General features: G+C 44.9%; 1 protein-coding gene across 2 annotated transcripts in view; it reads right to left on the minus strand.

The window, feature by feature from the left end:
• Foxk2 (forkhead box K2) overlaps positions 1 to 26,393 on the minus strand; it is a 61,182-nt gene that overhangs the window by 25,832 nt on the left and 8,957 nt on the right. The window contains exon 1 of one of the 2 annotated variants that reach the window (XM_058585227.1): positions 12,941 to 13,097. The exons of the other annotated variant lie outside the window; for it this stretch is intronic. Coding sequence (XP_058441210.1) covers positions 12,941 to 12,966 — 26 coding nt within the window. The 5' untranslated portion in view covers positions 12,967 to 13,097. Of the gene's footprint in view, positions 1 to 12,940; positions 13,098 to 26,393 lie in introns of those variants that run through there. 2 annotated transcript variants of the gene reach the window in all.

A 26,393-nucleotide genomic window follows, 5' to 3' on the forward strand; every position in this document is an offset into this window, starting at 1 on the left:
AGGGATGCTGCTGACACCCACAGTGCAGCCACGGGACAGGTCCCACCAGAGAGAGTGATCTGTCTAGCATCCCAGGGCCTGGGCATCCCCAACCAGCGCCTGCCCTGTGCTCAGGCCTTGAGGTCTCTGTGCACCCAGTAACCAGTCTCTCAACCAGTAATGTAAGTACACATGGTAAGGATTCACAGACACAGAGGGCCCAGAGGGAAACCAGCCTCTTCTACCAACCTCGGCAGTACTCCCTCCCCCCAAGTCCCCAGGGGCTACTACTACTCTGGGTCAGCCCTTGTGACTCACCTCTACTCCCCTTGTTCCTCAACTCCTTGACAGCCCAGCACATTCCCTGGCCCTGTCAGCCTGTTTCTATGGGTGGATAGATAGGTGGGCTGTCCCCCAACAGGATGTAAGCTCCATTAGGGCAAAGTCCTGGCCTAGAAAACTCACTGCCACATATAAAGCAGGCCCTCAGTAGCCATTCATTCAATGAAAACGTGCCCAATATTATATATTAAAACGGTAATTAGAATACACAAATCAGGGAGCTGGGGTTGTGGCTCAGCTGTAGAGCACTTGCCTAGCACATGCAAGGCCCTGGGTTCGATCCTCAGCACCACATATAAATAAATAAATAAAATAAAGGTATTGTATCCAAGTACAACTAAGAAACAAATTAAAAAAAAAAGAATATGCAAATGATATGACCAAAACATCAGGAAAGCCACAACTGAGTACCTTAATACTGATTCTTCTTCTCTGTGGTGTTGAAGACTGAACCCAGGGCCTTGAACATGCTAGCCACACTCTGTCCACTGAGTCACATGCCCAGTCTTTTTATTTGATTTTGAAACAGGATCTCACTAAATTGTCCAGGTTGACGTGAACTGGTGATGCTCCTGCCTTAGCATCCCAAGCTGCTGGGATTACAGGCATGTGCCAGTGTGCCCAGCTGTCACAGCCTCTTAATCCCCAGCAGAAGATTTGAACCATCACCCCCAGGCCTAAAAACGTGGGAGAGCAAGATCTCACTCATCACTGAATGTTTAGCAAAACAAACTGGATGGCTGTGAGAACAGCAGAGCAGAAGACAGTCTGGGTTTGGTCATCTTTGTCATAGCCATGCTTGATCAGTAAGAGAGAGGGTATCACTAATTTGCTGAGCCTGGCTTCAGCCTCCAAAGTCACTAGGATTACAGAGGAGTGCCACCATCCTCAGCTAAAATTAATAATTTTTAAACGGGGATGTAGTTCAGTGGTAAAGTGCTTTCTAGCATGCCCTAGGCCCTGGGTTCAGTCCCCTGTGTGTGTATGTCTCTCCCCCACCCCACACACACACACGTACGTACGTCGGTTCTTTTCTCCAGATGGGCAAATGCTGTCTACTGTATTGTTTATTCCTTGTCCATCCTGAAATTTTGCAGAGAGCCACCCTTGACCAGCAGAACACACACTCCTTACCTGTCTACACTGGACAGAGGCCTCTGCACTGTGCACAGTGACAAGAGGGAAAGGCCAAGCTGCCAGCTCTGTGTGGACAGCCATGGGTCCTCAGGTGGCCTATGTGGTCTACTGCTGCTCACTTTAGCTTTTCCCAACAGGATCTCCCCCTCCATGCTACTCAGCACAACGTTCACAGACCATGGGAGGACGTTCTTGTTTGCACTGAGCCCAGTGTTTCCAATTAAGAACAGGAGGACTGACACCGAGGAGTAGCTATCTCCAAAGCACAGGATCCAGGGACACACTATGGGATTTCAAATGAGGGCTGGTGTGGTCAGGACACCTGCCCACAGAATGTTTGCTCTCCTCTGTGCTGGCCATCACTAGACACTGATGCCCAGCCCTATCCCAAAAGTGACAGCAGTATCTCTGTGTCATAATCTAAGAGTGACCTTCTGGGCTGGGGATATGGCTCAAGCGGTAACGCCATGCGTGAGGCGCTAGGTTCGATCCTCAGCACCACATAAAATTAAAAAAATAAAGATGTTGTGTCCACCGAAAACTAAAAAATAAATATTAAAAAGTTCTATCTTTTTTTAAAAAAAGTGACCTTCTACATTTATAAGCCATGAAATACATTTAAAAGCTATCCATAATCCTTGTAGTTATCTATTTCTTGATCTGGTTTCTGATTGCATGAGTAACCACTCCTGTCTATAAAAATTCACAGGGCTGGAGTGCAGCTCAGTGGTAGAGCACTTGCCTAGCATGTGCAAGGCCCTAGGTTCCATCCCCAGCACTACAAAGACAAAACAAAACACCCCTCACCAGCTATATTGTTATAGGAACAGACAAGGCAAGGCACCGAAGAGATCAGGAAACAGTTTTATTTGGCTGCAGCCAGGTTCAGGGGGCACAGCTTTTACCATAATCAATCAGTCCCCTGAACCCTGAGTTCGGGTAGTTTCAGAATTTTATACACAGCATCTAAGGGGAGGGGCTCAGAAGTTTACAGTCTGTAGAAGTTCACATAAAAGCAGCTTTTTCTTTCACTATTCTGGGCAAGTTCGCCCTTCAAGGACAACACCTGAGAAGGGGAGAGCCTCTTCTCCCCTCTCTTTCCTCCCCCCTACCAGCTGTTACCATGGAGCCCAATTGGTAACTTCTCTTATCTTAGAAATGTGGACATCTCTGTGAAGCCCAGCTCAAGGCCAGAGGACTTGTTTACACATTTCTATAAACTACTATACTGGATACATGTTTGTGAAAAACTAGTAAGAGGGTGTCCAGCACCTGGAGTGCTGATTTCTTCCCGGCCAATGGCCAAGTAAAACAGGGCAACACAAAAATAGAAAGTTTCTCTACACTGAACTCTTTTGTAGAGACTCTTTTGCTGATAGTCTTAAAATCAACCATGGTGAAGATTTCTGGAAAAGCCCAGTTAAGACTTTTCTGTGGAGAAAGGGGATGCCACTACTAACACTCACTCTCTCTCTCTCTCTTATATATATATATATATATATATGAATATATATATATATATATATATATGAATGACAGGCACGCTTTTCTTTACAGAGTATACTTTGGCAAGTTTCCATGCAGATGCAAAATCAACAAAGTATGATAATGTGACAGGCACACCTGGGTTAATGGTGCCATTTCCTGTACTTGTATGTCAACAATGACCTATTTATTTGGATTGTGATTATGTAGGTACTCATGTATTTTCCCCCCTGTACCGGGAATTGAACCCAGGAGCAAATAATCGCTGAGCCACATCCCCAGGGCCTTTTTGTATTTTATTAGAGACAAGGCCTCACTGAGTTGCTGAGGCTGACTTTGAGCTCGAAAGCCTCCCATCTCAGCCTCCTGAGCTGCTGGGATTACAGATGTGCACCAACATGCTCAGCTTATTTCTCCATATCAATGTATTCAAACAAAATACACTAAAATTGTTTTTGAGTTCTCTCAGTTACCTATGAAATCTCTGATCCCCTTTTAAATAAAAAATTGTAAAATAATAAGGGATTAGCAGTATAGTTTAGATCTGCACTGTCCCAAAGATTTAAAAGCTTGGTCCCCAATGCAGCCAAGGCCAGAGGTGTGGCTTTGGGGAAGTGACTGGATCTTGAGGCTCTGACATCAGTACATCATTAGTGGATTTTGGTGTATTAATATTCTGAAAGGTCTACTGGGAGGCAGTGAAAACTCCATGCAACTGGGGTATGGTTGGAAGAAATACACAACAGAAAGCAGCCCTTGGGAACTGTACCTTGTCCCTGGTCTCTCTTTCCACTTCCCAGTCGCCATGAGCTGAGCAGCTTTCCTCCACCATGATATTCGGCCTTGCCTCAGTTCCAAAGTAGAACATGGACTAAACCTCTGCATCAGTAAGCCAAAATAAATTCTTCCTCCTAAGTTGTTCTTGTCAGGTATTTCAGTCATAGTGACAAAAAACTAACACAACTGCTTGCCTCATAAATCTAAAAAGACCCACAAAATACAACAGAACAAGGGAACAGAAATACCTGGCAGAGTAGCAACCACAGGAACAGATCCTTGTGGGCCCTCCTGCTCCTGGACACTGGCGATGGGGACAGCGCAGCCCAGGTTTCTGGCCTGACTTTTCCAAAGCCTGATGTGTCTCCCCAAGTACAGTAGCTTTCGCCACTGTTGCACTCAGGGTCAGTGTTGGGGCTGCAGTGCCTGGAGGATGTTAGGCGGACAGAGATCATGGCACGTGGCCTGTCTCAGTTCTTGTCAATTTCTAACATGCCATGTTCTTCAAATATACATTATTGATCGATTCCCCAAGGTTTGTAACAGAGTTCAGTATAGAATATGAATCTGTTTGTAAGCTTGAGAAATATGATAAAAACAATGGGAGAAAAGGGACAGGTCAAGAGATGCACAATTTGGCCAGGTGCATGCCTGTAATCACAGAGACACAGGAGGATCTTGGGTTCAAGGCCAGACTGAATGAGACTCTGTCTTGAAATAAAACAAAAAGGGTTGGTGGTGTAACTCAGTGGTAAAGCACCCCTAGTTCAACCTGCAGTATCAAACCAGACCAAATGAAAAATGAAAGAAAGAAAGAAAGAAAGAACGAACGAGCACAAAGTGAAAAGAAAGCCCAATAGCAGTGGGCAGGATGGCACATCCCTGAACTGACCAGGAGCAGCACCCCAGCAGAGAGTGGACTGTTGAGCACCTGGAGGAGCTGTACATCTCAAACCATGCAGACACTGGCAGCGCTACACCAGGCAGAGCAGACCCACCTGGCAGTCCCACATAAGCCACGTCTCCTGTACCTGAAGGGATACACTGAACACCAGCAGCTGTGACATACTGGAACAGAGCGACCTTCTCCCAGCCTGCCCATTCTCCTCCTATTCTGGTCCAAGGTGTCTTCGTGTTGAAATGGAAATTAATATAAAGGAGAAGCATCCTAGAGTCCTAAGTTACAAACTCTAAGGCTTCCAACACCTGATCTTTTAACTAACATCATAGGATCCCACAGAAATAAGTCATATTTAAACAGATCTCTAACTGGAAAAGTCTGTTTTCTGGGAGGGGGGGGGGCGGAGTATGACTAGAAATTGAACTTGGGGCACTCGACCACCGAGTCACATCCCAGCCCTATTTTGTATTTTATTTAGAGACAGGGTCTCACTGAGCTGCTTAGGGCCTCGCTAAATTGCTGAGACTGGCTTTGAGCTCGAGATCCTCCTGTCTCAGCCTCCTGAGCCACTGGGATTACAGGTGTGCACCAACACGCCCAGCAAATCTACAGTCTCTTTATGCAAAGCAAGTTCAGCTCACTTGTCAAACTGTTCCCTACAAATGGCTTTCAAAACAGCACTTCAAAGGGGTTCCCTGCAACAACCCACGTGTCCCTCATGCTCACTGTGCAGAGACAGACATCCTTCTGGGAGACACTTCCCCCATCCTGGAGTTTCCTGACATGGCCCCGGCAGCTTCTGCATTTCTTACAGCACATTACAAGGTTAGACGAAAAGGGATCTCACTTCTTCATATCCACAACCATGAACTGGCACCTCATAAAGGCAGAGCTAGAATCAGATCCTCTAGAATACCCCCAAACCCTGCAAACCTATGTCTGTGGTTCTGAGGAGCAGTGCTGCCACTGGTACAGGACCCACCCTGGTGCCACACCACATCAGAGTGCAGCTGACCCCAGGAAGAAGTTGGCTGCTGTGTCTTCTGCATGCAGAGAAGAAAAGGCTGAAGGCCCAGGCAGAGCCACTCTGAAGAGCAGCACAGGAAAGCTGCCTTCAGCCTTGGCTCTTGCCTGCCGGTGGCACAGCCACTGCTCCCTTAGTCCCAACATTCTTTCCTGCTGTGACACAGATAGCAGATGCTGACCAGAAAACCCCCACTCAGCAAGCTCCTCTCTGTTGACATAAGACATGCCCAAACACAAACCAGAACGTTATGAGGATAGGTCTGGAGCCACTCAGTTTGAGGGCACGGCAGAAAGCCTCACAACTCCTTACATTGTGTCCTTCTGCACAAGGAAGCAGCAGCCTAGGAGGCATGGTGTCTTGCAGATGCAGTCAGGGTCAAAGCAGAGGAGCAGCAGAAGGCCTGCAGATACCACCTCTGCCAAGAGCCCAGTGTCATCACTAGCCACAGCACAAAGTGACCCCAGGGTCCTCACAGGTGTGCTTACAGGACACAACTGACCTGGGTCTGAGCAGAGGAGACAGCAAACATTTGTAGGGCAGCCTACAAAATAACTGACTTTCCACTCCAAAAATATCAGTATCAGGAAGATGAAGGTGGAGGGACAGTAACAAATAAAAGCAGACTGAAGAGAAGGGAGCAGTCATGCGACATGGGGTCAGGCTGAAAGGCATCTAAGAAAGGTCAGCAAGGAGTGGAAGTCAGCGCCAAGCATGCTGCACATGGGCTGTGGTTTCTGAGAATGATTCTGAGAAAACACCTGTGGAAATATTTGGGTTGAAAAGGCATCAGGGGCACAACTTCCCCACAGGTGTTGCACGGGGGAGGAAGGAGTAGACAAGAGTGGTAAAACACAAATACTTGGGGACTCTGGGAAAGTAGGAATTTTTCAAAGGAAAAAACGTCAAGCTTTCATAACTTCTGAGGCAAAACCTCACATGTCTAGGTCCAAACCAGACTGGGTGCTGGACTTGGCCCAGCACACAACCATCAGTGCTTCACAGCCAGAGAAGACCTGCCTGCAATACAGCCCTTCATCACCCTTAGGCCTGTGCAGCCTGTGATGTTCAATCACATCAATCAGTCAAACTCCACAGTCGACACCTGGCTGCAATTCTGGTCCTGGGAGTCAGCCTCCACTGAGGCAGGGGTGTAGGACCACAGGCAGCACCATGACACATTCACGCCAAGTGTCTTTTCCTGGTTCCTGAGTCTGCACAAAAGAGGTCTTAAATCAACACACCAGAGTTAGAGGAGTGGCTCAGAGGTATGCCTAGCATGCATGAGGCCCTGGGATGCATCCCCAGTACCACAAAAAAGAAAAAGTAGAGAAACCAAGTACCAGGAACAGACCTGTATCTCTCACACTGTTGGTGTGCGAAAGCCCATCAGCTTTTATTTGTGTGTTCACATGTGCACACGCACATGTAGCACTGAGGATTGAATCCAGGGGTGCCTTTTTCTTTTTTTTTAGGTGGACACGATATCTTTATTTTATTTTTATATGGTGCTGAGGATCGAATACAGTGTCTCATGTATGCCAGGCGAGCATGCTATCACTTGAGCCACATCCCCAGCCCCAGGGGTGCTCTCTTACCAACTTGCCCAGGCAGGCCTGGAGCAGCTATGTGTCACTGTGCCCAGCTTTGTCAGTTTCTTTGTAAAGCAAACGGATACTGGCCACTGACCCTGCTGCTTTACTCCAGGATTATCTTCCAGGAGTCACGAGAGCAACCATTCACAAAAGCTCACATAAACAAGTTCATTGTAACATGACTCAGAATGGCCCAATAGCCAGCAAGAGATGAATGAACCTACAAATGGTGGCTCATCCACACAAGAGAATTCTGTGCAAATGCCCCTCAATAACCACAAAGAGAAAACAGCCCACATAAGTAACACGGATGAACCTCAAAATCAACATGTCAGACCAAGAACAATGGCACAAGCCTGAGGTCCTAGGGGCTCGGGAGGCTTGGGCAGAGGACCTCAAATTTGAGAAGTGGCAAAAAAGGTGACTAAAAAAACACTTTGAGAGCTCCCACACACAAAATAGGTTTGGCCAATTCTCAAACCATAACAATGTTTGACTGCCATGTGCATTCATATAACCCAAACCCCAGAAGGAACCTACCTCGTCATCATAAAGGCTATATATGAAAAACCCAAAGTCAACTTCATAGTAAATGGGGAAAAACTGAAAGCATTTTCTTCAAAATCTTGAACAAGACAAGGACGTCAGGGGCGCCTGGGGTTATGGCTCAGTGGTAGAGTGCTCGCCTAGCATGTGCAAGACTCTGGGTTCAATCCTCAGTACCACATACAAATAAATAAATAAAATAAAGGTATTGTGTCCAGCTACAACTAAAAAAATATTTAAAAAAAGAAGACAAGGACACTCATCACCTATTTAATATAGTACTAGAAAGTCTAGCCAGAGCAATTAGGCAAGAGAAGGAAATAAATAAAACTGGGAGAGGAAGAAGTCAAATTATCACTGTTTACAGATATGATCTTACACTTAGAAGATCATAAAAGCTCCACCAAAAGACTGCTAGAGCTAACAAATAAATGCAGCAAAATAGCAGGTAACAAAATCAATATACAAAAATCAACAGCTTTCCTATATACCAATAATTAATCTGCTGAAAAAGAAGATCTTAGAAGATGTTGAGTCCTCCCATGTTAATGGATAGGCAGAATAGTGTCAAAATGGTCATGCTACTAAAATCAGTATAGAGATTCAATTAAACCCCCAGCAATATACCAATGATATTCTTCACAGAAGAAAAAAAAAATCCTAAAATTCATTTGGAAGAATAAAAGATCTAGAATAGCCAAAGCAATTCTAAGCCAAAAAAGTAAATCTGGTGGCATCACAATAGCTGGCTTCAAGTTGTACTACAGAACTATAGTATCAAGAGTTGCTTGGTACTGGTAAGGCCAGAGTTTGGAGTTTGAAACTCGGCTTCTGCTGGTGGGTGATCTGAACAAGACACAGGCCTCTGCAGTTAAGAAAGCCTGTTAGCAGCTAACCACAGCAGGAAATGCCTGTCAGCATTAGCTCCCAGGGTCAGAGTTGGCAAAGACAGGGAGTGGCACTTCGCAGCTCTGTTAAGGGCAAACTGTGCCCTCCATTGTTGCAGCAGACCCCAGCAGCTCACCACCACTTTCTTTCTGGGTTCTTTTCCTGTGAGTTTGAAGAATGAAACACACAGATAATAATGGAAGGCAAAGTGAAAGGAGAAGGATTTATTCAAGTGAGAAGAGACAGAACTCTCTTAGGATGAGAGGGGACCTGATAGCAGGTAGCTAGCTGATTGAGTGTGCTAGTCTAGGGGTTTTTGTAGCACCTGGGTCAACATTACAGGTTGAAATTTATGCTAATTCGAGTTTGTAAAAGTACCACACTACTGGTTCAAATTTATGCTAACCTCCTTTCATGTCTATCTTACCTCCCTTTTCCTGAAGCTCATGGGGACTTGTGTAAACTCTTGGGGAATTGGGAGATTCAGATTAGCAGATCATGGATACTCAGGGGCTCAGAAATGCTGCGCCATGTGGAGTAAGGCACCCACACAAAACCCAGGCTGGGCTGCGATGGTACTACCAGTTGGTGTGCTGTGGTTTGCCATACTTCAGGCCTGCCATGTACACCAGCAAGACAGGCTCTGCATGGCCTGTGCCAACTACTTAACATTCAAAACTGCCTGCATGGCCACTCCAGGATAAAAGCTTGGCTTCACTGGCATAAAAGCAAACACATAGACCAATGGTACAGAATAGAAGGCACAGAGACAAACCCACAGAGCTACCGTCATCAGATCCTTGACAATGCTGCCAAAAACATGCATTGGAAAAAAGACAGCCTTTTAACAAAGGGTGCTGGGACAACTGGTTATCCATATGTAGAAGAATGAGACTAGACTTTTCTTACCTCTCACCCTACACAAAAGCCAACTCAAAATGGATCAAAGACCTCAAAATTAGACCAGAAATTTTGTAAGTCCTAGAAGAAAACAGGGTGTCAACACTCTAGCATATAGGCACAGGACTCTCACTAGGACCCCTAAAGCTCAGGAAATAATGCCAAGAGTGAGTTAATAGATGGGATGACATCAAATTAAAAATCTTCTGCATAATAAAGGAAATGATTAGGAATATAAAAATAGAATCTACAGAATGGGAAAAAAAGATCTTTGCTTACTGCTCTTCTGACAGAAGATTAACACCCAAAAAACTTAATACCAAGCCAGGCACAGTGGCACACACCTATAATCCTCCCAGCAGCTTGGGAGACTGAGACAGGAGGATCCCCAGTTCAAAGCCAGCTTCAGCAATGGTGAGGCACTGAGCAACTCAGTGAGACCCTGCCGCTAAATAAAATACAAAATAGGACTGGGGATGTGGCTCAGTGGTTGAGTGCCTCTGAGTTCAATCCCTAGTACCCCTCCCCCCAAAAAAGCCAAAAAACAACAAATAACCCAATTAATAAATGGGTAAATGAACTAAAGAGACACATCTTAAAAGAAGAAATATAAATGGACAACAGATATGAAAAAATGTTCATCATTATTAGCAATTAGGGAAATGCAAATCAAAACTACACTAAGATTTCATCTCACTCCAATCAGAACAGCAGTTGTCAAGAATACATTAATAAGTGCTGGAGAGTATGTGGGAACACTTTCACAATTTGGTGGGATTTTAAGTTAGTAAGTACAACCACTATGTAAATCGCATGGGGGTTCCTCAAAGGACTAGACTTCGAACCACCACATAACCCAGTTTATACCACTCCTCGATATTTATCCTGAAGAATTAAAGTCACCCTACCATACAGATACACACATACCCATGTTTAAACTATGGACTAGCCTAGGTGTCAGCCAACAGAGGAATAAATAAAATGTGGTATATACACACACTATGGAGTTTTATTCAGCCATAAACAAAAATGAAAGTACATCATTTGCAGGAAAATGGGTGGAACTGGAAAGTATTAGGTTAAGTGCAGTCAAGGGTCATTATGTTTTCTTTCACATTTGGAAGCTAAAGAGAAAAAGGAAAATAAAGTTGAGGCAGGAGGGTCTCTTGAAGATGAAAGGGAGGTCAGTAGAGGAAAGCAAGCAGGGAGAGGGAGGAGGGAATGGAAAGGGGAAATACTGGGGAATGATATTGGCCAAATTACACTGTTACATTGTGTGCATGTATGAATGTGTAGCAACAAATTACAACTATAATGCACCAATTAAAAAAATAGGGGTGGGGCTGGGCCCCATGGCCCACCTATAATCCTAGTGGTTTCATAGGCTGAGGCAGGAGGATCACGAGTTCAAAGCCAGCCTTAGCAAAAGTGAGTCACTTAGCAACTCAGTGAGACCCTGTCTCTAAATAAAATACAAAATAGGGCTGGGATGTGGCTCAGTGGGCAAGTGCCTCCGAGTTCAGTCCTTGGTACCAACCCCCTCTCATAAAAAGAGGCAGGGGGCTGGAGCTGGAGCCCAGTGGTGGAGCACTTGTCCCGCATGTGTGAGGCACTGGGTTCAATCCTCAGCACCACGAAGGAAGGGAGGAAGGGAGGAAGGAATTGTGTCCATATTCAACTAAAATAAAAACAACTATTAAAAAAAAAAAGAAAAGCAAAATAGGAAGACCATTATGCTCAAAGGTTCCACGAACCTATCTCTTGTTTCAACAGTACTTGGACAGATGGACCCAGGGAACCCCTTTCTTCTACTTTTTTTTTAAACAGAGAGTGAGAGAGTGAGCGAGAGAAAGAGAGAGAGAGAATTTTTCAACGTTTATTTTTCAGTTCTCGGCGGACACAACATCTTTGTTGGTATGTGGAGCTGAGGATCGAACCCGGGCTGCACGCATGCCAGGCGAGCGCGCTACCGCCTGAGCCACATCCCCAGCCCCTCTTCTACTTTTTACTCTGATCTCCATTTGCGACCTCCAGGACAATCTTCTCACCTACCTCCTGTTTCCAGAACCAGCCGGTGTTGCTTTTTGTGGTTAGCTCCTCACTGCCAATCAACCACAACCTCCCAGATTCTTCCACCTAGGTGGAGACTACTGCTAACTGCCTAGTCAGGGAGCCTTCACACCTACCTCCCTCTGGGCTACTGCTCTGACTGTGAGGATGAGGCTCTGGAGGGCCTGGGGCATTTCTTTGAGAACTGGCAGAGGAGTAACTTGAGGCCATTATGGGTCTCCTGAAGTTGCAAAATCAGTGCAATGGCCACACCCTCTTCTAGGATGTGCAAAAGCATTCTCAAGATGAGTGGGGCGGGCTGGGGATGTGGCTCAAGAAGCAGCACGCTGGCCTGGCATGCGTGCGGCCTGGGTTCGATCCTCAGCACCACATACAAACAAAGATGTCGTGTCCGCCGAAAACTAAAAAATAAATATTAAAAAAAAAATTCTCTCTCTCTCTTAAAAAAAAGATGAGTGGGACAACACCCTTGACAACATGAAAGCTGCCACATGACCCAGGATAAGAACCTGGGCTGGGGCTGAGTGATAGAGCACTTGCTTAACTGTGAGAAACTGGTTCAAATCTCAGCACCACATATGAATAATGAATAAAAAATAAAGATCCATCAACATCCAAAAATAAAAAGAACCTGAACGAAGCTCTTTTGGACTTCATACCCTGGGTTTTGTCCACACAGACCCACATATCTGTGACTTCCTGGAGAACCACTTCTTCCATGAGATGAAACTCACCAAGAAGATAGGGGACCACCTGATTAACCTCTGCCATCTGGTGGGACCCCAAGCTGGCTTGGGCAAGTACCTCTTGGAAGGACTGACCCTCAAGCACAACCAGAAGGACCAGGAGCCCAGTGAACTATGATGGGGTTTCTTTGCATATCCTGGCATTGGGCTTTGGTCTAAATCTCTCCCTCAAGCCCCAAGCCAGTTTTTTAATCACCCTGGGGCCCCTCCCAAGCCTTGCACTAAGTGAAAATAAAGCATACCCCACCCCAGCAAAAATAAAGGAAAAAATTTAAAAAGGTTTGGGACATGATGGGGGCACACACCTGTAATCCCAACATCTCAGGAAGGTGAGGCAGGAAGATTCTAAGTTCAAAGCCAGCCTCAGCAACTTAGCAAGGCCCTAAGCAACTTAGTGAGACCCTGTCTCAAAATTTAAAAAGTTAGGGATGTGACTCTGTGGTTAAATGACCCTGGGTTCAACCCCAGTACCAAATAAATAAATAATAGATTTTTTTTTTTTTTAAAGGTTTTGTTTTGCTCTGTGTAAAGCATACCTCAAAAAGTTTACCTGAGCCGGGTGTGGTGGTGGTACATGCCTGAAATCCCAGCAGCTGGGGAGGCTGAGGCAGGATGATGGCGAGTTCAAAGACAGCCTCAGCAGCCTCAGCAAAAGTGAGGTGCTAAGCAACTCAGTGAGACCTGTGTCTAAATAAAATATGAAATAGGGCTGAGTAGATGGCTCAGTGGTTGAGTGTCCCTGAGTTCAATCCCCGGTACCAAAAAAAAAACATTTACCCAAAGCTGGATGTAGTGGCATACACCTGAAATCCCAGCAGCTTGGGAGACAGGCAGAGATAGGAGGATCACAAGTTCAAAGCCAGCCTCAGTAACTTAGTGAGGCCCTAAGCAACTTATGAGACCTTGTGTCAAAATAAAAAATAAATTAAAAAGGGCTGGGGATGTAACTCAGTGGTAAACTGCCCTGGGTTATAATCCCAATTCCCTTCCCCCCAAAAAAGGGAGTTTACCTGAATGTATAAGAGGCAAAATATAGCTGTTTTTTTGTTTGTTTGTTTTTAAGAGTTTACCTAAAACAAAATAGCAATCACACAGGATCAGAAAACTAGTCAGAAGCTGTGGGGAGCCATTAAGTAACCACGCCTTCCAGTCCTGATACATCACAGGGATCTGAAAGATCACTGCAGTCTGGCGTGGTAGTGACTGGGGACTCGGTCTTTTTCCCCACTTGGACAGCAAGGCCAGTTGTCTGAGTAGGCACACCCTGGGGTAGAGCTACACTCACCTGTTCTTTCGTAATCCTACCCCTTTGCCCTGTTTGGGATAGAATGTTCCATGGAAATTCCCTTTGTGTGTCCCCTTCTCTTGCTTGCCTTTGGGTGTGGCCTTCCTAGATGTCAGTCAACCTGCTGACAGCAGACATTAGGAAGCTAGACTCACCCCCCACCCCCCAACCTAACCCCTTGCCTCATTTGAATGGCTTCTCTTCAATAAAAGAGTTCAGCACATGCTTTCTCACTCTTTCCATGGACCCCTAGGGTCAGAGGAGCTGTCAGAGGACCCAAAGAAAAAGGTATCTATGTCCCTTGTGTGGTTATTTCATGCATCCCAGTTCACCTGGAATGACCCTGAGTGTTTTAGTCGGAGAACAAGACAAGAAGCATGTTTTCTTCCTAAAGTCCCAAGATCATCCTGCCCACCGTCTGGGTGCTGTTCTTCCTGTAAAGTCTGAGCCAAAGGAATATGATGTTTAAGATTGTGCTTTTTGCCGGAGGCGGTGGCACATACCTGTAATCCCAGTGGCTCGGGAGGCTGAGGCAAGAGGATCTCAAGTTCAAAGCCAGCCTCAGCTACGTCCAAGTGCTAAGCAACTCATTGAAACCCAGTCTCTAATAAGATACAAAATTGGGCTGGGGATGGGGCTCAGTGGCTGAGTGCCCCTAAATTTAATCCCCAGTATCAAAAAAAAAGATCGTGCTTTCCAACCCAAGCAATAAGAGGCAATAGTATTAAGCTCCTGGTTAAAAGGTGAGTTCTTAAATCTGCTTCAGGTGGGGCACTGGGCAACAAGACCACCCTCAGTCCCATGCAGACACCTGCAGAAAAGAATGCCACTCCTGTGTCCGCTTCTCACTGCCCCACAACACCTGCTTGGTGAGCTGCACGCCACAGGTGGCCATGTGCTGAATTTGCAGGAGTGTCCTCAAGTGACATGCTGAATGGCCATACACTGAAGATACTCAACCTCATGAGGCCTCAGGGAAACGCAGGTTAAACCACAACCAACCCACTATACTCCAGGATGGAAAGAAGAGGGAATGCCAAGTGCCACAACTGAGCACCCAGCACCTTCGCAGTTGTTAGTGCCACAACTATGGAGGCTGGATGGAGGCACAGCCTTTCAACCGGGCACCACAGAGCCCAGGTGCATACCCAAAGAGGTGTGCATGTATTCACCAAAATCATCCACAGGAATTTCAATAATGTTTTCAATGAAAAAGCCATACAGGAGCTAGGGTTGTGGCTCAGGGATAGAGCACTTGCCTGGCATGTGTGAGACACTGGGTTTGATTCTCAGGATCACATAAAAATAAAGGTTCATCCACAACTTATATATACATTTAAATTTTTTTTAAAAAAGCCATACAAGGGGGAGGAAGCAAAGGGGTAGGAAAAACAGTGAAATGAGATGGACATCATTACCCTAAGTACATGTATGATTGCATGAATGGTGTGACTCTACTTCATGCACAACCAGAGAAGTAAAAAATTCTGCTCCATTTATGTACAATGAATCAAAGAGCTTTCTACTGTCATGTATAACTGATTAGAACTAATAACTAAAAAAAAAAAAAAAAAAAAAAACATACAAGTCGGGTGTGGTGGCACACACCTGTAATCCCAGTGGCTCTGGAGGCTGAGGCAGGAGGATTATGAGTTCAAAGCCAGTCTCAGCAAAAAAGCAAGGTGCTAAGCAACTCAGTGAGACTTCCTCTAAATAAAATGCAAAACACGGCTGGAAGATGTGGCTCAGTGGTTGAGTACCCCTGAGTTCAATCCCCAATACCAAAAAAAAAAGCCATGCAACCTAAAAAATCTACAAGAATATTTATTCCTAGCAGTATTATTCTTAACAGCTCCAACAAAACTACATTTCATGTCCATTTATAGCAGAATATCAAAGTTATGTTATATATACATTCTGAATACTTAGAGCAATAAGAATGAATGATTCAGTCGGGTGCCATGGTGCACATGTGTAATCCCAGCTGCTTGGGAGGCTGAGACAGGAGGAACGCAAATTCAAGGTCAGCCTCAGCAATTTAGCAAGGCCCTAAGCATCTTAGCAAGAGCCTGTCTCTAAATTCAATACAAAAAAGGTGGGGGATGTGGCTTAGTGGTTGAGGGCCCCTAGGTCCAATCTCTGGTACCAAAAATAAATATATAAATAAATAAAATGATCCATAGCTATGTGAAAAGTATGGAGCAGTCTCACAAACATACCATTCAGTGGAAAACAAACACCCTCTCCCAAAGGCCCATTCTGTATGATTCCATGTACACAAAGCTCAAAATCAAAGCAAAGTAATCTGTGTTTAGAATTCCAAACAGGACTCCAGAGTTGGCTGGGAGGCAGCAGGGAGATCGGAGTAGGTGCTCCAGGGTGTCCTCAGTGGGACAGGCCACATGAGAGGGCTCTCCTCAGGCTTTACCTGGGCTCTGTGCACTTCTGTGTGTAGATTACACTGAAGCACCAGCACAAACAAGAGTGACACAAGCAGAGACAGACATCTGCTTACTAGTGCTTACTAGAGCAACAGGCAAGATGCCTGGCAGAGGGTGCACTCACGGCCCTGGAAAGGAGGACCACAGCAGACTGCAGGGAGAGGACACTGCACATAGAGATGAAGAAGCACACAGCAATGCAGTGAATGCCACCTTCAGCTTTTTATTTTTCCCACCTTCCCATGTGAAGAAGCCTCCATGCCTTAAACAGGTCCAGAGTCCCTAGTCCACATTCCAAAAAGCATGCGGGTCTCACGGGTGTACACGCTGCCCACTTTTCTAAACTCCACCAGCTTCTAATCCTGCTGGGCTTCAGGTGGGATCTGGGCGTGTACTGCAGCCAACAGAGTACCTCAAGAACCATCCTTTCTGCAAGGCAAATCAGGTACTCACACAGAGTGGGGTAAACCCACTAAACTGCTGCCCAGAGTAAAACATCAACCAGTGTTTTCCCTGTTGCTAACAGGTGATCAAGGTAAGTTCAAAAGTCACACAATTAGGAAAAAACCAAGCACAATGCCCTCTAGTGCTCTTCTTTCTGTTCCACAGCAGCCCCAGAACTCTCTGGAACTCCTCAGACACAAGCAGACAAGTGGCCTGAGATGCACAGCACTGGACACCAGGCAGGAAGAAGGTGCTAACACAGCACTGGACAAAGTTCTTGTCTACTGCTACTGCCTTCCTGGTAAGCAGAACCTCAACAATGAGTTTCATCCAACCCTAACTCACTATGTGAACATGTACAGGAAATCTCTGTATCTCCCCCCATGACTTTGCCATGAACTAAAACTGCTCTAAAACACAATGTCTAGGGTCTGGAGATGTAGCTCAGTGCTAAAGCATTTGCCCAGCATATGCAAGGCCCTGGGTTTTCCAAATAATTGGAGAATGAATCTAGAAGGTACTGATAAGACAACAAGTATCAAGGGAACCCACATGGGAGATGGCCAGGGGCCCTCTGGTCACATGCAGTTAGACTACAGGTTTGAGGGCCAAGGGCTAAATCTACACCTCTAACATTACACTACCATCTTTTCATACCCTCTGTGTGTGTGTGGGGGGGGGGGGGCTTGTGCACGCAAGTGTGTGGTTCTGGGAACTGAACTAAGGGGTGCTCTACAACTAAGATAACACCCACAGTCCCCTTTTTAAATTTTGACATAGGGTCTTACTAAGTTGTTGAGGGTCTTGCTAAGTTGCTGAGGCTGGCTTCAAACTTGTGATAACTCTTGCCTCAGCCTCTTAAGTCGCTGGGATGACAGGCATGCACCATGGCTCCAGGCTACACTCCCTCTTTTAATCTGTTCTAGAAGTTTAATGGAGTCAGGCATGATTGTCATACAAGTGTCTGTTTGTAATATTCAGATTCAAAATAACAAATTAAAAAATTTAGCCATTCAGAAACCTGATGTGTCAGTTGCCTATTTGGGACTTTCTGTGTATATGGTTCTTCAGTACTGCCTTTATCCCCTTTGTGCTCTGTGGAGTTTGCCAAAAGGGAGCCCAGGAAGCTATGGAGCTGCACACAGGATCACACTCAGGCTCAAACATGCTGGGAAGCTGGGAAAGGCCGCACCCAGGGCATCAAAGAAGCAGCCATGTGCACTACGCAGGCCACAAGCACCCACCATGACCCACCTGTCCCAGAAAGATCACACTCACAGCTGCACCACTGCCAGTCCTTTCAGAAAGGGCACTGCATTTCAAGCTGATACACACTGACTAAAAAACCCTGTCCACTCAGAAGGTCAGGTGCCATGGGCTGGGAAAACAAATAAAGGCTCAGTGACATGACCCCTGCTGTCACACACTTGTTAGTGGGCACAAAACAATCAGGGAACCCAACACAGGAGGAAGTGCTAACTTGTTACTTGCTAAAAGGCTGACTCCCTCTCTAAGGTAGCATGGAGAGATGATGGGTTCTGGCTAGAACCCTCACAGCTGGTCCCACAGGAGTAGTGGCCAGCAGAGGGGCAAATAGAGGGTACACAGAGCGAGTGGAAGAGAAGTTAGGTAAGGTCCCAGGGCAAGTGCTGGACCAAAGGGCACCATCCAGGAGTATAATCTCAGGACATGGCTGCAGGAATAATCCACATGCATCAAGGTCACTGTGTGGATAAAATGGGGGATGAAGAGGGGATCAGCAGAGACACTTTCAGTGGATCAGCTGCAGACGGACACACACCTACACACCGGCACCAGAACAATGAGGGGGATGACAAGAACCAATGAAGGGATGGAGAAGACCAGGAAGTTAAAGCCATCATACCACAATCTCTTACTTCCAGTGATCAAGCCCATTCTAAGACAGAACTTTTCATTTATCAATTTATATATTAACTAGATAACTTAAGATGGTACTTCATTATTTCCTTGGTTGTATCTTCCAAGATTCCACCCTTCTGCCATATGTCATATTCGGACTCCTGGATAGATCCTACAGTCTAATCAGCCCCTCCCCTTTACACACTATCAGCTGCCTGAGAATCATCTAAACACCTTCCCTGTGGAAGGGAGTTCCCAAGGTAAGAGTGCTGGGGTCTTCCTCCCAACAAAAGCCAGAGATGCAAAAGCGTGCATCCATTTCTCTCTCTCTCTCTCTCAGCCCCTGGCCCTAATCCTGACCACTGGTGGCTTCTCTTATACCTACTGCCCTAGTGGAGTGCACAAAGGCAGCACAGGACTAGACCAGTGAGGCCAGTCCACATGGGACCTCCAGGTGCCAGCTCATGTTGGCTAAGTGAGCGCACCTGCCTGCATCAACCAAACCCAAAGCTGAGAGCATGGATGCAGAGAAAAAGCCAGGCTTCTCTACAGAAAATGCACCAAGGGCAAGTGGGCACATGAAATAGTGAGCCAGGGTCTCAAGCTGGCCCTAGTCTGGGGTCCACACTAAAATTCCCTCATCTCCTACTGCAAGAACATAATCATCGGGGCTGGGGATGTGGCTCAAGCGGTAGCGCGCTCCCCTGGCATGGGTGCGGCCCAGGTTCGATCCTCAGCACCACATACAAACAAAGATGTTGTGTCCACCGAAAAAAAAAAAAAACCCATAATCATCTATAAGTTCACCTTAAATCCAAGCAGGTCCTCTTTCACTTTTATGTGTGTGTGTGTGTGTGTGTGTGTGTGTGAGAGAGAGAGAGAGAGATAGATAAATAGATAGATATGGGGACACTGGGTCCTGAAACCAGGGCCCTTGGTGTACTAGGCAGGTGCTCTACCACTGAGCCATATCCCATCCCATTTTAAATTTTGAGACCAGATCTCACTAAGCTGCCCAAGCTGGCCTCAAGTCGGTGATCTCCCTGCCTCAGCCTGGGAGTCTCTGGATTATAAGTGTGAGCCACCATGCCCAGCTGCTTTTATTCTTTTCCAAATATGAATATTTAACTCATTTGTGCCCTACAGTGTTAAACAGTTTTCAAAATTCTAATCCTGATGAGAAATACAATCTCATAGGAAATGATTTTTATAAAATTTCTACAATCACAAACCAGCTTTTTGAAAATTTATTAGGTTGACTTGTTCCATTTAAGGGAATCCCACCTATCTCAAAAAAGAAAGCAGATGGGCTAGGGTTGTGGCTTTGTGGTAGAGCACTTGCCTACATGGGTGAGACACTGAGTTTGATTATAAGCACGGCATATAAATGAGTAAAATAAAGGTCTAATTTTAAAAAAATTAAAAAGAGAGAGAGAAAGTAGACACTGGACATTTGGGGGGGGGGGGGCGGGTGGTTAGGTACCCAGGATAGAACTCAGCAGCTCTCAACCACTGAGCCACATCCTCAGCCCTATTTTGTATTTTATTTAGAGATGGGGTCTCACTGAATTGCTTAGCGCCTCACCATTGCTAAGGCCAGCTTTGAACTCGTGACCCTCCTGCCTCAGCCTCTGGAGCCACTGGGATTATAGGCGTGGCCCACCATGCCTGGCATTGGAGATATCTTTTTTTTTTTTTAAATAGCTCTTTTGCAGGGCACACCTGTAATCCCACCAGCTCTGGAGGCTGAGGCAGGAGGGTCACAAGTTCAAAGCCGGCCTTAGGAATGGTGAGGCACTAAGCATCTCAGTGAGATCCTATCTCTAAATAGCAAATAAAACAGGCTAGGAGTGTTGCTCAGTGGTAGAGCAACCCTGGTTCAATCCCCAGTGCGTATGTAAGTAAGTATAAATAAACAAATAAATGTCTTTATTTCTTACTTTAGGAAGAAAGGATATAGATTCAAAACATCAAGTTGATTACATGTTCAATCCACTGCTGTAATCTAGTGTATAAATGATGATACTGGCTCAGCCTACTTCCTCACCTCCCACATGTCAGGACAAATTTGTAAGAAACATAATCATCCTCTTGCCTCAAAAGGCAGGCACTCCAGAACACAGTAAAAGAGGAATCAGATGAGACAGCGCAAGTGCTAACACACACTGATGCCCAAGCTGTGATCTTCTAAGGTAAACAAACGTGAGATTCCAGATCTTCTACCAAGCAACAGGCAGGTCTAAAATGCAGCCAGGCAAATAGTTCTTGCCATCTGCAAAGTGGAGACACCTGCACTGGAAAACCTGGAATAGCCAGAATATCAGGTGAAGGTGAAAGCTCTGCTCAGCTGAGAGAGCACAGCACAGCTGCTCCACCTCTGGGGCCCAGAGCACACTGCCCTTCCCTACCCTGTGCCGGTGACAAGAGTCCTGGGCAGGATTGGGTCCTGCAGGTGCCTCTGAGGAGCCATCACTCCCACTGTCTCGCAGGTGACAGGCATAGTAAGCTGGAAGAATCTCATCTGTATGTGGGACACACGGTGTCAATGAATTCACTTTCAAAAGAGCTTGTTTTCTAACAATGCTCAGAAGCAAGTACAGTGTGCTTGGAGCTGGGGCCAGTCACTGGGTCTGCTCCCCAGGTCCAGACGAAAAGCATGATGTTGATAGATGCCAGCTACCGAAGGATTCTCTGCTCTGCCCTTACACAACCAAATAAGAACCTCACCCCAGGACAGAGCAGCACTCAGCTCAAGGAACGCTTGCACTAAACCAGGAGAGCAATCAAGGACTGGAACATTTTTGTAGAACTTAAAAAAAAAATTTTTTTCCTTTCTTTCTTTTTTAAACAATCCTGGGGACTGAACCGAGGTGTGCTCCAACATTGAGCCACATACTCAACCCTTTTTATCTTGAGACAGGGTCTTGCAAAGTTTCTTAGGCTGGCCTTGAACTTGTGATCCTCCTGCCTCTGCCTTCTCAGTTGCTAGGATTACAGCTGTATGTCACTGAGCCCAGCTCTGAAACATTTTTGTAGGTATGCTGCAGCCTATCTGGTATGCTTTCCTGGTCCCTAAGCCAAAAAGTTATCAGTCTTGTCTTTTAAAATAACAAATATGTTTAGATGTTCACATAGCGCTTTATGTTTTACTTACCACAAATGACTTATAAAAAGTAAGGTTTATATACTACTATCCATAGTAAAATCAGAATAGTCTTAAAGGATGATTCCTATCAGTGAAACCCTCCTGGGCTTTCACAGAACAGACTGCTCAGAAACCGTACTATGACATTTGTAGAAACTCTAACTTGGAAAAACAATTAAATAAATAGATGGATAAATGCTTTGTGTATCTGCTGTGCAATGTGCTAGGCTTCTGACTCCAAGACAGCTTGTCACTCCCAGAATCAGACAAGGCATATTCACCCCCTACAGGCAGCAAAGGAGCTGCGAGGGAACCATGGGAAGCAGAGGGGAGATGCCCCCAGCCAGAGCACTAGACACAGGTCCCAGGGATACACCACTAAGTAGCAGCCCAGACTGGGCACATGGCCATCAACAGGCCACAGTGAAAGCGCCTCCAAACTGAAAAGGAGGCAAAGTGACTATAAAATAACTTGTCTATAACCTCAACTACTTCAAGATGGATGGGGAGGGCTGGAGTTGTAGCTCAGTGGTAAAGACCTCGCCTCGCACATGTGAGGCACTGGTTCGATCCTCAGCACCACATAAAAATAAAAAATAAAGGTATTATGTCCTTCTACAACTAAAAAAAAAAAAAAATGGATAGGGAGTTAGAATCTTGCCCTGGAGGATCCTGGAGGATTCTAAGGTAATGGATGAAAAGATAATGACTGCCAGGTGGTGGTGGCACATGCCTGTAATCCCAGTGGTTTAGGAGAATGCATGCACATAACATAATTGGATCACCTTCATTCCCCAGTACCTCCACGAGGAAGGAAGATCGTGAGTTCAAAGCCAGCCTCAGCAACTTAGTGAGGGTTTAAGCAACTTAGCAAGACCTGGTCTCCAAATACATTTTTAAAAAGGGCTGGGGATAGAAAATAGAAACTCCAGAGGCTGAGGCAGGAGGATTGCAAGTTCAAGACCAACCTCAACAATTTAGCAAGACCCTGTCTTAAATTACAAAATAAAAAGGGCTGAGGCTGTAGCTCAATGGTAGAGCACCCCTGGGTCCAATCCCCAGTACAGCAATAAATAAATAAAATTTGAGCTAAGTAGGATGGCACATGCCAGCAATCCCAGCAACTTGGGAGGCAAGTTCAAGGTTAGCCTGGGAAATTTCATGAGACTCTCCCAACAACTGGGGAGGCTGAGGAAATGGCTCAATGGAATGTCCCTGGGTACAGTTCCCAGCACTGCAAAAGTAAAATGAAATTTTATTTTTAAAGGGCTGAGAGTGTAACTAGTAGTACTGTGCTTGCCTACCATGCACAAGGCTCTGAATTTGGTCCCCAACATGCAAAATAAATAAATACATAAACAATTGATAAAATACTGAAAACTATTTAGAAAATATCAATAAAAATCTTAGGAACTGTGTAGGTAATTCAGTGGTAGAGGACACACTTATCATGTGAAAGTCTCTGGGTTCAATCCCTATCACCAAAAAATAAATAAATAAACAAACAAATAAATTTTTGTTGTAGCTCAATGGAAGAACACTTGCCTAGCATGTGTGGGGCACTGGATTCAATTCTCAGCACCACATATCAACAAATAAAATAAAGGCCCATCAACAATTAAAAAAATAATTTTTTTTTTTAAAAACCCAAATTCTAACAAGAACATATCAACAATTTTTGTTCTATCCCCTTTAAATTCTCAGGAATAAACACTGTTTACTGGAAATAAATAATTCTATTCACTTTTACAGTTGAATCATATAAACCATTTTAAGAAGTCTGCCAGAAATGCAGAAGTGGAGCTAGGCACTGTTGTGTATACACACTGTCCCAGCTTTTCAGAAGGCTGAGTTAGCTATTAAGGATCGTGTGAGCTGGGAGTTTGAGACCCTATCCTGCCCCCCGCCCTCCAAAAGCAAGGAACTCAGAAGGGACTCTGCCAAACACATTCTCCTTCCAAGGGCTTTGCCTTTCTCCTGCTCCTTTCAAGTTCTTCATAAGGTTGGGGAGGGGAGAGCTGCATTTGACATTATTGGTAACTTTGGAATGACTTAGAGAAGGACACAGGAAGCAAAATGGCTCACACTGCACAGTCCCTGCAGCCTACTAACAGGCTGGAAGGTGGTATGACTACAAGCAAGGCCTGCTGGCAGCAGTGAGGGCTGAGAACATGGGCTTTCCAGAAGTGCCTTTGTGAAGATCTGTAACCCTCCTCAGGGTCTCTTAAGATGAATGGGACTAGATTCAAATTTAACTTGATTTTACTAAAATATCATTGTTCTGTTCTCCTATACACAAGAAAAAAACTAACATAAGATTCCTTGCAGGGCTGGGGATGTGGCTCAAGCAGTAGCATGCTCGCCTGGCATGCGTGCGGCCTGGGTTCGATCCTCAGCACCACATACAAACAAAGATGTTGTGTCCACCGAAAACTAAAAAATAAACATTAAAAATTTCTCTCTCTCTTTAAAAAAAGAAATATATACAGAGGATAAAACAAAAATATCATATTAAAAAAAAAAAAAGAAGATTCCTTGCAAGTTAATGGAATGTAACTTCTTTTAAATTTAACACCCCCCCACACACACACAAAAGTCAAACTTTATAATATATTTTGTGTGTGTGTGTGTGTGTGTGTGTGTGTGGTGCTGGGGATTAAACCCAGGGCCTTGTACATCTGAGGCAAGCACTCTACCAACTGAGTTATATCCCCAGACAAACTTTATAATATTTTAAAATAAATTTTAAAAGACTATCAGCAAGGGTTGGGGGTAAAGCTCACAGGTAGAACAGGCCTAACACAAGGTAGACCCTGGGTTCAAGCTCCAACACTGCAAATAAATAAATAAATAAATGACTTTTTAAAAAAGACAACTGGTAGAGGAAGGAGATGAGGAAGGGAAAGTGGAGGTACTGGGGAATGGAGGTGATCTAGTTATGTTATGTGCATGCATTCTTTATATACTATTCTGTATAATTATAATGCACCAATAAAAACATTAAGACTATCAGCTGAGTGCAGTAGCACATGCCTGTAATCCCAAAGCTCAGGAAGCTGGCTCAGGAAGCTGACGCAGGAGGATTGCGAGTTCAAAGCCAGCCTCAATAATTTAGCAAGGCCCTAAGCAACTCAGCAAGACCATCTCTAAATAAAATACAAAAAAAGGCCTGGAGATGTGGCTTAGTGATTAAGCGCCCCGGGTTCATTACCCAGTACCAAAAGAGAGAGAGAGAGAGAGATGACTATCAGCATCATGCCAATTCAATTCAACATGTACCTGAAATTCTTAGAAATTATTTTCCTTTTTAATGATGTTATTCTATAATATTTTCTTTTCAGATGATGGTCTTTTTACATAAATAAACATATATTTATGTATATAATTTGAAGTTTTAGAAACTTTAGCTGTGCTGTCAATTTTGGAAAAACTATCTCATTTTACTGTGTTGAGTTGGCATTATGTGGAAATTAACAGTCATACTGGTCTAGAAATGTTAAGCTTAATTTTTTTTTCATTTGTAAAGGGGTAACACACTGTACTGAATATGTAAGGTCTTATCTATATGTGCTTGATTAGAAAAACTAATAAAGTATTCCCTAAAAAATAAAAAAACAATAATTTTCCTTAGATTTCTTTGGTCCCACTTTTAAGTCACCTGACCCGACCCAGCCCAAAGGATCTTCTACAACTAAATTCACTTTGTTTTGACCTTGAGTGACTACCAGGAACTGCTGGACACCTTCTTCTAAATTCGCTGAATACACCTAGCTGGGCGTGGTGGTGCATGCCTACAATTTAAGCCATGTGGGAGACTGAGGCCATAAGGTCAAGGCCAGCCTCAGTAACTTAGCAAGACCCTGTCTCAAAAAAAAAAGGTCTGGGGATGTAGCTCAGTGGTAAAGTACCGCTGGGTTCAGTCCCAACTAGGAAAAAAATTTCAACATACATACCTGTTCTAATCTCTGAGGCTCTGGCAACACAAGGCATGCCTGCTATTTTGCCTAACTCAAGTTTTTGACTCAGAACTCCAGTCAAAAAAGCTTGAAAATACTTCAAAGCACATTAACAACCCTCAGAGGGCTGGGACAAAGACCCTAGTCCAAACATACAATGACAGCCTCAGGAAAAGGCTGGCAAAGCTCCCCCAGGAAATCAGGACACTGGGGAGTAACAGTATGCAGTCCAGGATCAGAAAGGACAAAATAATGTTCAGACAAAAACTGTGAAGGCCCTGAGCTCTCTCTCACCTTGGGCGAACCCTAAGGGAAGTACAAGGGAGGCCAAGAGCTGAAAGTGGGCCTAGGCAGAGCCAAGTGAAAAGAATTGTCTTTTCTGAAATTAATCCCCTGCTTCCCAGGATACCTCTTCAAAAGAAAAGCTGAGGCTGGGGCTGGTGGTGCCAACCTGTATCAGGTGGCTAAGACTGGAAGGTCATAAATTCAAGGCCAGCCTCAGGAATTTAGCAAGAACCTGTCTCAGAAAGGTGGGGGGGGGGGCACTGTGGGTGTGGCTCAGTGGTTAAGCACATCTGGGTTCAATTCCTCACACACACACATACAAAAAAAAAAAAAAAGAAAGAAAGAAAAGTGCTAAAAGAAGAGGACTTCAAGGAATATTATCTTTGCACTAATAGTGTGAGAAAGTCAATAAACAAAAGGTTCTCATAACCTCCAACACACACACAAACCCTGGGGAAGGAGGAGAATCTGACTTTCAAAGCTTCCACACACAAAAGTCAAATGTCCAGTCTGACTACAGCAAATCATACGAGGCACACAAAGAAACAGCAAAGCATGACTCAGTC

This window comes from Marmota monax, unplaced genomic scaffold (assembly GCF_021218885.2).
Source record: "Marmota monax isolate L192 unplaced genomic scaffold, Marmota_monax_Labrador192_F-V1.1 WCK01_AAM20220418_F8-fsc00220, whole genome shotgun sequence".
Lineage (NCBI taxonomy): Eukaryota > Metazoa > Chordata > Mammalia > Rodentia > Sciuridae > Marmota > Marmota monax.